Source organism: Sceloporus occidentalis, unplaced genomic scaffold (genome assembly GCF_023333645.1).
Source record: "Sceloporus occidentalis isolate IW3139 unplaced genomic scaffold, rSceOcc1.0.p SCAF_2, whole genome shotgun sequence".
Lineage (NCBI taxonomy): Eukaryota > Metazoa > Chordata > Lepidosauria > Squamata > Phrynosomatidae > Sceloporus > Sceloporus occidentalis.
The window spans coordinates 59,025,842-59,041,220 of NW_028316982.1; the positions used below are offsets into that span (position 1 = coordinate 59,025,842).

Here is a 15,379-nt window from a genome sequence, read left to right on the forward strand (position 1 = left end):
CTGGAGACCAGGGTTCAATTCCCAGCTCACCCATGAAACCCACTGGGTGGCCTTGATTAAGTCACACTCTCTCAGCTTCAGGTGAGGGCAAGGGCAAGGGCAAGGGCAAACCTCCTCTGGAGACCCGGGTTGGCCATGAAACCCACTGGGTGACCTTGGCCAAATCACACTCTCTCAGCCTCGGGGGAAGGGCAAGGGCAAACCTCTGAGAAAACCTTGCCAAGAAAACCTCACGAGTGAGTTGCCTTAGGGCACGCAACACACTCCAAGGAGGACAAAATGTAAGGCAAAAATGGAGGACATGGCCAAAATAAAAGTTTTTAAAAACTCATAGAAATGTCAATTCATCTTAGCCATGCTCCAGAGGGAGGACATTCTGGTATTCCTCCTGGACAGAAGGCTGAAATGGAGGACACGACCAAAGAAAAGTTCAAAACACTCATACAAATGTCAGCCCAACCCATGCTTAAAATGTAGCCATGCTTAAAATGGTCATGCTTAAAATGGAGGGCATTTTGGAATTCCTTCTGGACAAAAGGCTGACATGGAGGGCATGAGCAAATAAAAGCTAAAAAATGGTAGTAGAAATGTAAATCCATCCTAGTCATGCTCCACTGGAGGACGTTTTGAGATTCCTCCTGGACAGAAGACTGAAGTGGAGGACATGACTAAAGAAGAGCTTAAAAAACCCCACACTCCTAGAAATGTAAGTTCAGCCTTCTTAGTTATACTTAAAATTGAGGACATTTTGGAATACCTCCCGGACAGAAGGCTGAAGTGGAGGACCTGACCGAAGAAAAGCCAAAAAAACAACAGCACTCATATAAAGTCATGCTTCTGAGTGATGCTCCAAAGGGAGGGCATTTTGAGATTCCTCCTGGAAGAAGGCTGAAATGGAGGACCTGTCCTGGGGAAGGAGGACACAGGGATCTCTGGAGGAGGAGGAGGAGGAGGAGGAGGGGAGGAGGGCGAGGAAGGGAAGCCAGAGCCAACAGGTGTCTCTTGGCGGAGGGTCCGGTTCCCTCCCTTTGCTCCGGCCCCAAGGCATCCGAGGGAGGCTCCCTCTCTTCTTGGCCAGGATCCAGAGCTCAGGGGGCGGCTGCCACGAATAAAAAGGCCGGGAGGGAGCGGACTGGAGGCGAAGGGGCACAGCCTGGGCACCACCCCTGCGCTGACACTTTCTCCCACGCAAAGCTGCCAGCTCCTGATCCTGCTGCTGCTGCTGCTGCTGCTGCTGCTCTTGCCTGTCCAGGTGAGTCCCAGGCAGGGCTGCCCCCCACGTCCTCCATCCAACCTCCTGGAAGCCCATCCTCACTGCAGGAACCATGGAGGACGGGATGAGCACAGGAAAGGTGGTCCCAAACACACTGCAGAAAAAGCATCCAGTGTGGGACCACTTGAACTGCCCTGGCTCAGTGCCTTGTGAGATTCTGGGAACTGCAGTTTGCTATGAGATTCTGGGAACTGTAATTTGTTGTGGCCCCAGAACTCTCTGGCAGAGAAGGTTCAATGGCTCACCAAACAAAAGTTCCCAGATTTCCCTAGCATTGAGCCAGGGCGGTTAAAACTGTCTCAAATTGGACTATTTCTGCAGTGTGTATGGGACCACAGAATACTTTTGGTGGGTTTTTCGGGCTCTGTGGCCGTGTTCTGGAAGAGTTTATTCCTGACGTTCCTGACCAAACTGCAAATCCCAGAATTCCTTAATATTTGAGCCATGCCAGTTAAAAGACTGCATTATTTCAGCAGTGTGGATGCATCCTCATAGATGCCTTCTCTGCCATAAAGAGTGCTGGTGCCCCACACAACTACAAATCCCAGGAATTTATCGGATGGAGGCGGGGCAGCTAAAGTGGTGTAGTCTTTAACTGTCATGGATCAATGCTGTGGAATTCTGGGATTTGTTGTTTTGTGAGATATTTAGCCTTCTCTCTGCCATAGAGCTCTGGTACCACAGCAGACTACAATTCCCAGGATTCCACAGCCTGGAGCCCTGGCAAAGCGGTGTCAAACTAGATTATTTCTGCAGTGTGGATGCAGCCTAGGTAGAATTCCAAAATATCCTCCATTTTGAGCATCATTAAGAAGCATGTATTTACATTTCTATGAGTGTTTTTTTAGTTTTTATTTGGTCACCATGTCCTCCATTTTTCTGGAAGGTCTTCCATTTTGTGGTGCTTTGTCCTCCTTGGCAGTTAGGAGGACATCTGGTCACCCTGGTAAGAGGGAGCCCTGAACAAGCCCAGGTCCAGACACTGCTTGTTGTCACCTAGTTGGGAAACTAGCTGTCCCAATGGGGAGGGGAGGAGGCTTCCAAGTTCTTTCACGCCAAACGAAAAATGGGGTGTAGGAGCCCCTCAGCAAGTGAAACTTGTTCTGTCAGGGAGGTGGATATGGGGGAACAGAGGTGGAGTAAGGTGGGGCATTCCCCATCATCCACAGCCAAGGAAGGTCAGGCTGGCTGTGGATAATGTGGAGTGGAGTTGTAGTCTGTCTCCTTTGCTGGAGTTTATTGGGAATTTGGGTGGAAACACTGGCAACTTCCCTGCTGACCCTCTATCCAAGACAGTCATGGACAAACCCAAAGCCATTCTTGTTGTTGTTGTGTGCCTTCAAGTCATTTCTGACTTATGGCAACGCTAAGGCAAACCTATCATGAGGTTTTCTTGGCAAGGTTTGTTCAGAGGAGGTTTTGCCCTTGTCTTCCTCTGAGGCTGAGAGAGTGTGACTTGGTTTCATGGCCAAGCTGGGAATCGAACCCTAGTCTCCTGAGTTGTAGCCCAGCACTCAAACCAAAACCAAACATGCAGACGAGACAGCCATCAGAAATCATTGATTTGGAGGGATATGGAAGATTATACATCACAATCTTGGGCTGAATTTGATTACTTTCCTTTTTTTGTCCATCTTCATTTCATGTTGGTCTTTCCTCTTGGGAGACTTGTCTTCTGGTTTTTTCCCCCCAAAAGAAATCCCTTTTTGCAGGTCCAGTCTTGTAGAGTGTTTTAATTATTACTAATAATTAAGGAGCCCTGGTGGCGCAGTGGTTAAATGCCTGTACTGCAGCCATTCACTCAAAACCACAAGGTTGCGAGTTCAAGACCAGCAAAAGGGCCCAAGCTCGACTCAGGCTTGCATCCTTCCGAGGTCACTAAAATGAGTACCCAGACTGTTGGGGGCAAATTAGCTTACTTGCTGTTCACCGCTATGATCTTTGGAATAGTGGTATATAAATAAAACAAATTATTATTATTATTAATTAATAATAAGTGATTATGATTTTCTGCTACTGAAATTTTGTTTTGCTGTTTCCCCCCAAACATTGCCAGACCTTTTTGTTAATATTTTTTTAAAATGGATTCTTTGGAACCTTGATTTGTAAGATGCTTTGAGCAGTTATGGTGTAAAAGAGGAATCTAAATGTTTCAGTATAGAATGGTGTAGTGGATGAGTGCTGAATTATGATTCTGGAGACCAGGTTTGAATCCCAGCTTGGTCATGAAAGCCCACTTGGGTGACCATGAGCAAGTCACTCTCTCTCAGCCTCAGAGGATGACAATGACAACCCTCCTCTGAAGCCCCTTGCCAAAAAATCTCCATAAGTCAGAAATGATTTGAAGGCACACCACCACAACAAATATAAAAAATAATTAACAGTACAATCCCCACTTGTCTCTATGGTTTTCCAACCTGGCATCTATCCCCAACAACCCAAAGATGACCAATCCTGTAGGAGGACAGTATAGGTGATCTTGCAAAGCTCATCCTGTTAAAACCAGCCACCATGCATTCTGCCCTGGAACTTGGAGGTATTTAGAGAAAGGTTTTTGCAGAGAGCAGAGGTAGAGCAGGGTTCGAGCACTGGGTCTTCTTGACTGGGAGGCATGCTATCTTCTCAGTTCCCCCCTCCTTCCCCAGCTTCCCTTGTTCCCTGTGAGATTAGCTGCAATCTTCACTGTAGCAGGGAGAAAGGGATGGATTTTTCCCTTTCCAAGCAAACTTTGATTGCTCTATGAGTAAAAGAGTAGCCTACATTTCTGGACTCTCTTTGAAAGTGTGGACATGGGGACCTCATAAGTATCTGCCCTTCTCATTTTGCCTCTGTATATAATCCCCCTTCCTCCAGCCTGGGTCCTTGCCCCCACCTTTCTCTTTGCCAGGGCATTCCATTGACTTTTTCTTTTCCCAGGAAGTCATATTATTTCTAATGAGTTTTCTTGTGTCTGCCAGGTATCTCCGTCATTCTTGCACCAATGATGATCCCGTATCACTTTACTCTCCTCGGATTCCTGGTTTCCCAGGTGGTACCCAGCTGGGCACAACGCCCTAACATTCAGCTGCGCCTAGTGGGGCCCAGGAGTGAAGTTGGCGAAGGGCGGCTGGAAGTGCTGCACAATGGACAGTGGGGCACAGTGTGTGATGATGACTTCAACATCCAAGTGGCGGGTGTGGCCTGCAGGGAGCTGGGCTATGAAGGAGCCACAAACTGGGCTCATAGTGCCAAGTATGGCCCAGGAGATGGTAAGGAAGGGCTGGAAAGCAGGGATACAAGGGTGGGGCAACCTTAGTTTTAGCTGGTGCACTCTCAACAGTTCAGAGCCTTGGAGCCTGCTTTTACTAGCTAGAAATATACAGGGTTAATGAAGAATATCTCTGTGCAGGTGCAGAGTGCATTAACTTCATCACCAGGTAACCACAATCTCATTCGTGCATTTACATCCTGCTCCAGACTTTCAAGCTCTGAGATGTAGTTTCCTCATTGCACTGAACTGTAGCATCTCTTCTTGGCATAAACTGACCACTGGAATGACATGAGTAGGCAATGGGCTTTTAAACTATCATCCCAAAAATGTGTTTCAGTTGTTTAGTGTTCTGAAGTGCCAATTGCTCTGCCAAGGGAAGGCTGCCAACTTAGTGTGGCACTAAACAGAAATGAGTTACCAAAATGAGTTTCTGTATGTTCATGGCATATCCTTCTTAAACTGAAGTCTGTATCCTGAACATAAATCCAAGTCAAAAGGCTGTGAAAAGCCAGACATTGCCAAGGCAGGTGGGCTGTACATTCAGAACACCTCTCATCCTTTGCACATTTTCTGCTTAACTGAGTTATACCATATTGTCCAAAAGGCCTGCAAGTATCTTACAGAAGGCCGCCAAATGATTGGCAGCCCTCCCATGTCCAGTCAGATCTACATGATTTGATCCCTCCTGTCAAACACTGTCCTAATATCTCAAAATGACTAACCCACCAGTGTTACTAGCAATGTGGGGAAGAAATAATGTATTTCAACCTGGCCACTTTCCAGATGCATTGAAGTATGACTCCTATAATTCCTAATGGCTATGCTGACTGGATGACACGAGCCATAGTCCAATATAACTGGAAAGTGCCAGGATGGGAACTGTTGGGTTGACCTTAAAGGCATAGATATGCTTCCTTGGAAATAGGTGTCTAACTGGGGAAAATTAGGCTGCAGTGACACCCTGTTGAAAAGATTGACTAGGGCTCCTTGTTTTCTGATAGGCCCCATCTGGTTGGATAACATGCGCTGCTCTGGCACTGAAAGCTCCCTAGCTGAATGTGAGTCCAATGGTTGGGGCGTGAGCGACTGCAACCATAATGAGGACATTGGTGTAGTATGCACAGGTCTGAGACAACCCAGCCCTGCTGTTTTACACCTCCAGGTGAGGGCCCTTCAATGGGGCACTAGAACTTCTTTTTCTTCCCCCTTCCCAAAAGCCTCAAGCCCTGTGCATGCTGCTTGGATGCAGGTCCCAAAAAGTCCAATGGGACTTTGATAAGGAAGGAGCTATAGAACTGCAGCCCTGAAACAAGACAAAGCTCATTAGGGTTAGCCACTAGAACATGGAAAGGTATAGTAACTCACACATCTTCGCTCTCTTGAGCAGGGCTCCAAAGTGCAAGAGGTGCGGATCAAGCCAATCCTGGCCCGGGCCAAGTTAAGTTCCCCCATCACAGAAGGTGCTGTGGAAGTGAAGCTCCAAGGACGCTGGCGCCAGGTGTGTGATGCTGGCTGGACTCAAAACAACACCCGAGTGGTCTGTGGGATGCTGGGCTTCCCCCGAGAAGGACGGGTGGCAACTGGCTTCTACAGGTAAGAGGAAGAGGGTAGTGTGAGGACTGAAAAGGTGGAAGGGCAATAGTGTGTAAGTGATGGCCTCTAAGAATCAAATGAATAACTGAGTACACCCTTGGAAGCTGATGGGGTATATGTGACTTTTTGAATTACAAAAGTTACTTTTAACTACTGCAATTCCCAGATTCCACCAGCCCCTAGCATAGCCATTCAGCTCCACTCACTGAGCATTTTGGATTCTGAGAGCTCTTGTCTAAAAATTGAGTTGTCCATGCTTCTACATGAACCAGGGGAGCTCATTTAAATTTATGCAGGGCAAATTACAAGACAGCATTGGTTGCTTATCCAGTATATGATTTTCCTGCACATTGCATCACGTTTACTGGCACTTGGTGGGCATGAATAGACCCTGGAGGGCACAGAACCCTCTCATGTCTCATCTCAAGGCTCCCTTCCATTTCTCACGAGAGGCCTGTCCAATTCCTGTGGCTTTGTGGGTTCTCTTTCCCACTCACATTCTGGTAGTCTCTGTTCTCCCTCGCTTTCCATCCTCTGCACCCCACCCACCATTCTCTATAAATACAGTCCTGCAATGAGCAGGTGTGGGTGCCAGGCCTGTCTCACCATGGGGATCAGCCAAACCACAGTGGGGTAATTACAGAGAAGACTGTGCGGGCTCAGGCAGTTTTTCAAAGAGAAGCAGAACCTGCTGTTTCTGGCTCAGGGCCTATGTCTCAGTTCTGTGAGACTTGCACTCCAGCTTAAAACTCCTAGGCCCATATATTTACTGGGCCAACAGGAGCTAAAGACAGATGTGAACCCATCTTCCTTGATCAAGGGGCAAAGATTCCACAAAGGATGCCAATCACTTTCCTATGTCTTCACAATCTGCATGACAGCATGCATCCTTTTCTACAGTAGCTGGACTCCTTATAACACTTGTTACATTGACAGAACCTGCTTTCAGGATCACCTTCAGTTCTTCCCTCCATTTCCAACTCCATCAGTGGAATTTGGACTTTTTGCATGCAAAGCATGGGTTCAATTCCTGAGAAGCACCCCTTTTCTTAAATGATGGCAGGGTCTCTAGGACAGTACCAGTTGCTATGTGTACGATCTCCCCAAAAGCAAAAGTCAGAGTTAAGGAGTACCACAATTTGGTTGGATAAAAACTGTTTTGCATCTTTCTTTTTTTTAAAGTAAATACCTCAGTAGAGACGGCACCTGGACCTGTACAGAACTGCCCCAATGACAAATGTAGGCACGTGTCAATTATTTTGAATGCCAATACTGATATTTGATCTTTCAGGAAACTCTGGAACCAGAAGCTGAAGGATGCAAGGTCAAGGTAAGGAACTGGTCTTGCCTTTAAGTCGTCCAGCCTTTAAGTCTTCTCTAAAGCTAGAGGAAAGCAGGAATGGTGATGATAGGACAGGACAGAAGCATTCTTAACAGACCAGAACAGAGTGGAGAGTGACTACCTTAAAACTGACCACCATGTCAACAAGTGCCTAGAAAAGGGAAGGCTGGAAGGGGTCTGGTACAGAACCAAACAGCAGGTTACAAGGATTCCCTTATGTTTCTCCTCTTTCTGTCCTGGTTGCTGTCAGTGATTTTTAGCAGGGAATTCTCTAAGCGCTAGGAAGGATCTGTAGAGGTAACATTTTCTGGTAAATGTCTCCACATACCTCCATTACCGCCAAACTTTGTTTTACAGCTTAAAGAGCCTGAGTGTGAAGAACACATTCTGGATCCACCGGATCAAGTGCCAGGGCACTGAAGCCCACTTGGGGCAATGCAAATTGCAAGTTCCACCACCGGCTAAAAATAAATTTGCCTGCCCCCATGGCATGCATGCTCTTATCAGCTGTATAGCTGGACCTGAGTTCCAGCCCAACAAAGCCAAGCATCCTGGCCAGGCAAAGCCCAAAGAGGTAAATAAAGGATGCCATACTTTCCACTAAGTAGAAACAGGGCCCCATATATCCTGGAAAGTAGGCCTGATGTTTTTTTCATGCTGGATAGGGGATTCTGGGAGCCGAAGTCAAAAAGCAACTTTTCCATGATCTGTTTGTGTGATTGAATTTCAGGATTTGCTGGCAAGTGCACAATTGTTAGATGCCTCTTCGTCCTATTGCCCTTTGGGAGGAGGCCAGTCTCAGTCATTCAAATATACTCTCATCCACAAATGCTTTCCATCTGACCCTAAGCCATCTCTCAATTTCTGCAGAAACCCCAGGTGCGTCTCCGTGGAGGAGCACACGTAGGGGAGGGACGTGTAGAAGTGCTGATGGGTGGCCAATGGGGCACCGTGTGTGATGATGGCTGGGATCTGCCTGCTGCCAGTGTGGTGTGTCGACAGCTAGGATACGGTACAGCTCGCGAAGCTCTTTTAGGAGCCCAGCTGGGCCAAGGTAAGCAGAGCAAGGGGCTTGACTATGATTACAGAGTGAACTGAAGTACCTGCCATAATGGGGAAGGGAGACAGGGCATGGATCCATTGTGAGGTTGATATTGACTTAGGAGCACTCCATGGAACCATACTGGTAGAAATAAGCAGGATCCAGGAAGGATGCTGGAAGTACTCTAGGGAATATTTGAGCATTGGGGGCGGAGACTGTGGATCCAGAGAGCAAAATCTAGAACCAAGGAAATCTACAGAGAGGTGTGGAAAGGGTGGGTGGACTAGCACAAGAGGTTGGCAAAAGGGATGAGGCCAGTCACTGAATGCAGGAGAGACTGGGCATAGCATGGCAACATGGGTGGGACACAATCTGATGACTGACCATGCCTGCTAAGCCTGATTCCCTATTACAGGCTTGGGTCTCATCCACCTAACAAGTGTGCGGTGCCGGGGTTATGAGCGCTCACTGGCAGAGTGCAGTTCACATGAGGCAAGGCAGACAAGTTGCCGACATGAAGCTGATGCTGCTGTCCGCTGCAATGTGCCCCAAACAGGTGTCCATAAGCAGGTAAGACTCATTTTCTGGACCACTATAACCCCAAAGTTACAACCCCTTATTTTTTAGTAACAAAGTAGGGTGAAATAAATAATGAAAGAAAATCAGATGTTCTCCTGGACTCTAATCATTGAGAAGACTCTGATAAAAATACCATAATCGAATCAGAGAGCAGGATTGGATGGAAATCTGTTGTAGTCATTATGTAGTAAGTGGCATCTGGCAGGCAGTGAAGCAAAAGTACTGTCACATGATGAAACCTGCTTTTTGCACACTCAGAGGTGTTGGGCCATGTTTCTTAGCATTCTTGGAGTGGTTGGTGCACCTTGGATATACCAGTGACACACATCTTTTAATCAATCCATTCCCCCACTTAGGTACGCCTTGCTGGTGGCCGCAGTCCAGAAGAAGGAGTGGTCGAAGTATTGATGTCCAGGGGAAGCACTTTACGTTGGGGTGCTGTGTGTGGAGAACACTGGGGGCTCATGGAGGCCATGGTTGTTTGTCGGCAACTAGGACTGGGCTTTGCCAGCCATGCTCTCCAGGTAAGTAGAAGACCATCAAACCAGATACTAGCAAGCCATGAAGGCTTGGATTGCTTACTAGTGACTTAAAGGTGACCTTGAGCTTCCCATCAAGATCTGTGCATTCTTGGGGACAGGCGTAATGGGAAACAGTGGAACTCATATTTCCCTATAATGGAGACTGCTAAACTCTGAGCTTTCATCTGTGTTACATAATTGTCTCATCTTTTTCAGGAGACATGGTACTGGCAGGGCAACCCAGGTGCTACTGAGGTGGTGTTGAGTGGAGTGCGTTGCAAAGGCACAGAACATTCCATCTTGCAGTGCCAGCACCATGGACCTGTGCACTGTCCCACAGGAGGGGGGCGTTTTGCCGCAGGAGTCACCTGCACCAACAGTGAGTAAATACAGGAATAGATGGGCATAGGTGAACCTGAAGCTAGCAGTGGGATATTATGATATGGCAGGTATTTCTAGGGGTGGGGATAGCAGCAGCCATGGGAAATTGTGTTTTTCTCCCCTTGGGGTAAGGAAAGCATATTTGCCTCATGTTATCTGACAATTCATCCTTGACATAAAGCTCACTACAGGGTGCATTCAAAAGATATGGCATCATAAGATATGCACCCATAGATCAATTACACAGGACCTGCTTTGTCCACTTATGTTAATGCCCATAATTTCCAGTGGAAAAAACTCCTACCTAATGCTCTGAAATTCTCAATGTCTGCCCTAGATGGGCTCAATATAAAGTAGTTTTCATGTTATCTATGTATGGGTCTCTGGACAGGCACTGTAGGATCTAGGAAATCAATTATCAGGATTCAAAGTTCCTTCCAAACCTATCTCAGATTGGGTGTTCTTCCATAGAAGCACATGTAACCTTATACTCCCACTTGTTTTTTGCAGGTGCCCCAGATCTAGTGATGAATGCTCAGCTGGTACAGGAGACAGCTTATTTAGAAGACCGTCCACTAAACATGCTGTACTGTGCCCATGAAGAAGGCTGCCTTTCTGCCTCTGCTAATCACATGAACTGGCCTGATGGTTATCGGCGCCTACTCCGTTTTTCTTCACAGATTCACAATCTGGGACGGGCTGATTTCCTTCCAAAAACTGGCCGCCATGCATGGATCTGGCACCAGTGCCATAGGTAGATAAATCTTAATATAGCATGACCAATAATGTTGGCATCATCAGTGTTTGGGGAACATCTATGCCCTCTGGTGCATGTGTACATTTTGGAAAAGAAAACTGGGTGTCTGGAATTTGTTGTCCATTTCCTCTTCTTACCAATGCAGATTTTCTTACAAGCTGCGGTCCAGACTCCCTTTCCACCCCCAAGCCCAGTTGCTGTTGCTTCTTGTGAGATGAGGCTCACATGTCCCCTAGCGAAGCATTCTATCTCAGTAAACTGTTTTGTGGTGGGCGCTCAGTTTGTTTGCATCTGGGAAAATAGCAATGTTCACACCAAGGTTGTCATTATGGGTTAGCTTGGATACAGAACTATAATAGCAACTAAGCCTAACCCTTCTGCATCATTCTGTTTCATGGAACAGTGGAGTTCTGCTCCTCCCTTCCCCCCCATCAAGGAGGATTGTGTCTAGCTGCTGTGTAGCAGAGGCCATTTCTCCCTAATCCTTAAATTTCCCTGTCAACTTCTCAAAATAATCTCCTCCTCTTCCTCCTCCCTCAGACACTATCACAGCATTGAGGTTTTTACCCACTATGACTTATTAACTCTCAACGGCTCCAAAGTGGCAGAAGGACACAAGGCCAGCTTCTGTCTGGAAGATACTAACTGCCCAGATGGTAAGTGACAGCTTAAAATAGAGACTAAGGCCTGTTACAGACTGCCAAAATAAAGCTGCTTCGGGTCTCTTTGGAGGTATGCTGTTTAAATTATGCATGCATCCTAAGAATCCGGAAGCTGCACCAAAGCTGCACCCCAGTGCTTAGGAATGGAGTGTGGCTTTGGTGCAACCTCTGGACTCTCATTTAAATAGCATACCTCCAAAGAGACCCGAAGCAGCTTTATTTTGGCAGTCTGTAACAGGCCTCTGGATGTTCAATGAACACACAGTTTGGACCCCTATCAGGCACAGAGAAAAATGCCCCCCTTCAACTCAGGCTGAACCAAAATTCAGGCTCCCAAACCTGATGTCACATTTGGGAACCAAAGGGTTCATGCATTTAATTGCCTAGAAGTGGACATTTAAAAAATGTCTAAAACTGGTTTTCTCCCACATTGGAATTAGGTGAATTTTGTAGGCACACTAGTGCCTTAGGCTGCTAAATTATACATAAAAAGAGGCAGCTGTTAGTACCTTAAGAACATTAACAGTTAGATTTTAAAAATAAAACTGCCAATAACTTTATTTCTTGGTAGAATTGGAAGAAATAAAGAGACAGTTGCCTTTTCTGAGGTAATCAAGGCTACTAAGCTTCAGATTGAAAAAACATAGATCTGATCCCACTAGGTTCTATGGGGACCATTGTTCTAAAAGAGACAATATAGCAGCGGCACTAGGTAAGAAACCTGCAAGGTTTCAGAAGGACAGGATGTGTGCATCAGTTCTGTTGCATAAGGGGGGCCAAAAATGTGTGGTGTGTACATTTTCCACTATTCTACCTCAAATGGTTTTTGAGCAATTTGTATGCAAATCTCACACATGAGGTGGCTCTATATAAGAAAGCTACAAAGTTTCATAAATATAGTGTATATGCAAGGACGAGTATAGTCAGCCCTCTGTATCCACAGATTCCTTATCCATGAATTCAAGCATCCACGGCTTGAAAATATTCCAAAAAAACTATACATTTCAAAAGGCAAACAATGATCTTGCCATTTTATATAAGGGACACCATTTTACTATTCTATTGTATTTAATGGGACTTCATCATCCACTGATTTTGATATCCGCAGGGGGTCCTCGAACCAAATTCCAGAAAATATCAAGGGCTCATTGTATGTTACAATGCCTGAAAACCAATTTTAGGCTTTTGAAACAGTAACATGTGGTGGTGTTAGAGGAATGGTAATTTTATAGTCCCATTTTTGACCCACAGCACAGGAGGTGGATTGCCCCTTGTAAATGGTGCTTGAGGATTAGAAGGCAGTTTTATCTATTGTGCAACTCCACTCCACACACACACACCCCAAAATCTTTTACAGAAAGGAAACCTAAAATACTATCTCTTTTGCTGCTACCTCAACTATTCCAAAACTTTCATGAATCTTTCACTCTGGTCCATCTTCATTTTATCTTCATTTTAGAAAGCAGTACAACCCATTTGTAGTAGCCTGATTTGGCCCAGGTTTTAGGCTTCATTGCAGAAATATATTGTAGTCTGAATCAATTAGACATTGCTTCTGCACCATTCTCTACAGCAGTCTTCTGCAACCTGGGGAAGGTGTCAGGAAGCATGCCTAGCTGCAATGGGAATTGTATTTATATTTCAACATACTAGTAAGGTCTGTGAAATGCCACTATCCAATAGCCTACACTCAACTCCTTCCTCACTTCCACCAGTGAGGTTCACCACTGAGCCTCAGCTTATGCCCCAGCACACAACAGATATTTTTGGCCTCAGACTGTAATGCTATGACTAACTAGTGGCTAAAAGAAAGTGGGAAGCACTTGGGCAATAGAGACAAAAGTACAAGTGTTGCCCTCCTATATATCCATACAGCTTGTGGAGGCTCCAGTAAATTGGGGATAATGATGTCTGTTCTTTTCTCCTGGATACAGCACTACACATGGGTGATGGCCAGGTGTCCCCACTGTCCTTTAGCCACTAATTGGCCATAAGTGCATGCAACAGTACTGTGTGTGTGTGTCATAGTGCAAGGTGATACAGAATACAGACGGCCCTTCTTATACACTGATTTTTTATACACTGATTTAAGCATACATGGTTTGAAAATGTTCAAAAAAAGTATAAATTTCAAATATCAAACCATTTTTATAAGGGACACCATTTTGCTATTTCATTATATTTAATGGGACTTGAGCATCCACGGATTTTGTTATCCACAAGGGATCTTGGAACCAAACCCCAGCATATAACAAGGGTCCACTGTATTTCCCTTCTGCAAAAACTCAAAAAGCATGTGGGATGGAGTAACAGTTTGCACTAGCATTTCTTGCCAGCAAGATTCTGGCCACACACTATACTTTCTGCAGGCAGACGCTCCTTGGGAGAGATGTGATGCAGGGCTATTCCATTTCACCTACTCTAATATCTTCCATACAGGACTGCAGCGACGTTTTGCCTGTGCTAACTTTGGAGAACAGGGCGTCAGTGCAGGCTGCTGGGACACATATAGACATGACATTGACTGCCAGTGGGTAGACATCACTGATGTGCCACCTGGGAGTTACACATTCCAGGTGAGTATAGCAAGGCTGGCAGGTAAGCTGTGGAAACAGGAATACCCCCTCTGGAGCCTGCCTGGCGGGCAGTCAACACATGCTGACATTTTTTTTACTAAAAAGCAAAACAAAACCCCAAAACAAAATAGGGATGGATCTGGTGTCATGGACCAAGTGTGGTCCTATCAGTTACAGGCTACCTTTCCAGGCTACCTACCTACTCACCTCTTTCTCACTAGGTGGTTGTGAATCCTAAGCATGAGGTAGCAGAGTCAGATTTCTCCAACAATGCCCTACGCTGCCAGTGTCAGTATGATGGACACCGCCTCTGGTTACATGGCTGCCATACAGGTAAGAGTGTATCAGGGAGTCATGGCTAGGGCCACAGAAGAACCATGGGCCACCATCAGGGAGCTGTACCTGCACTGTAGAACACACACTGGCAGTGCCAGCTAGGCTACTAATGTAGACCCTCTCCTTCCTTCCTTTCGCACATGTGTAGGTGATGAATATAGTGCCAGTGTGGCATGGGATGAGGAGGCACAGCAGAGACTAGCCAGCAACCTTGTCTGAGGCAAGACATTCCATAAAGAATTTAGGATTTCCAAGAGTTCCATCTGGAGCCAATTCACTTAAGGCTATGAGCAATGTGACAAGAGCTGTGGCAGAGCTACAGCTAGCACGGACTGGCACAAGAACTATTGTCTGCTGAAAGATTCTCTTTCCCTCTCCCCATACCTTGAGATGACATGCCAGAGTGAATCCAAAGCCACACTTTCCTGCTGTGGCTTTTGTCCTTTCTTTCAGCCTGCCTGGTTTGCTTCTTGTATTTATTGAGACTGGCGACTATGGACAGCTATGAGGCTGATATGAGTGGGAACTGAGAGAGAGGGGCTTTGCTCTTTATTCCACCTACCCCCCCAGCCGTTAAAGTAGCACTGCTAAGAAGAGGTGGCCTCCCTCTTGCCTCTCTGGCAGAAGGAATATGTGAGCAGCACAGTCCAGAAGAACTACCTCAACCAGCTCCACCTGCTGAAGATTTCCCCCCCTTGGGAACTGGTTTGTTTGGGGACATACCAGCGCTGCCTACTGCCCACCCCTTCATGTATGCCTGTGCATCCAAGTATCTACAGTCACCTGTGATAGTCAAAACTAAAAAAAAAAAAAAAAGGACAGTAGGAAGCCACCAGTGCCAGAAGCCTCCAGGTTCCTCCTGGCTCTAAGAAGGTGCCTGTGTGCTCTAAGTTCCAGTTGGGACATGACTTAGTTTTAAACTTAAGTGGCTGAAGCAAGAGGGCTTGATAGTATCTGTGGAATTACGTACTTAATGTGCAATGAAATGTGATGGCCAAAAATACGGTGAGTAAAGCCTGGTGGAGGAGGTGGGTCACTTGCTCAGGGAAGAGTCACAGCCCTGCCTC

At 46.2% G+C, this 15,379-nt stretch overlaps 1 protein-coding gene across 3 annotated transcripts; it reads left to right on the forward strand.

Annotated features, from left to right (window-relative positions):
* The first annotated feature begins 5,529 nt into the window (after positions 1-5,529).
* Positions 5,530-15,148, forward strand: LOXL4 (lysyl oxidase like 4). Of its 3 annotated transcripts, none has more exons than XM_089509636.1 (13): positions 5,530-5,691; positions 5,911-6,116; positions 7,408-7,446; positions 7,816-8,032; positions 8,329-8,512; positions 8,916-9,070; positions 9,436-9,603; positions 9,817-9,979; positions 10,492-10,735; positions 11,279-11,394; positions 13,840-13,976; positions 14,198-14,309; positions 14,461-15,148. In XM_089509636.1, the coding sequence occupies exons 1-13, from the start codon at positions 5,545-5,547 to the stop codon at positions 14,529-14,531; spliced, it is 1,959 nt and encodes a 652-aa protein (XP_089365762.1). In that variant the 5' UTR covers positions 5,530-5,544; the 3' UTR covers positions 14,532-15,148. The 3 variants fall into 3 exon arrangements, with proteins under 3 accessions (XP_089365762.1, XP_089365760.1, XP_089365761.1); XM_089509634.1 differs by having other exon boundaries at positions 5,530-5,685; XM_089509635.1 differs by having other exon boundaries at positions 5,530-5,670; positions 5,908-6,116.
* The last annotated feature ends 231 nt before the right edge of the window (positions 15,149-15,379 follow it).

Bases quoted from the DNA above. Each gene is read 5' to 3' on its own strand.
- LOXL4 (XM_089509636.1), top strand. From the start codon at position 5,545: ATGCGCTGCTCTGGCACTGAAAGCTCCCTAGCTGAATGTGAGTCCAAT. The intron at 7,447-7,815 runs GTAAGGAACTGG...TTTGTTTTACAG, and splicing joins CTGAAGGATGCAAGGTCAAG to CTTAAAGAGCCTGAGTGTGA. The intron at 13,977-14,197 runs GTGAGTATAGCA...CTTTCTCACTAG, and splicing joins CTGGGAGTTACACATTCCAG to GTGGTTGTGAATCCTAAGCA.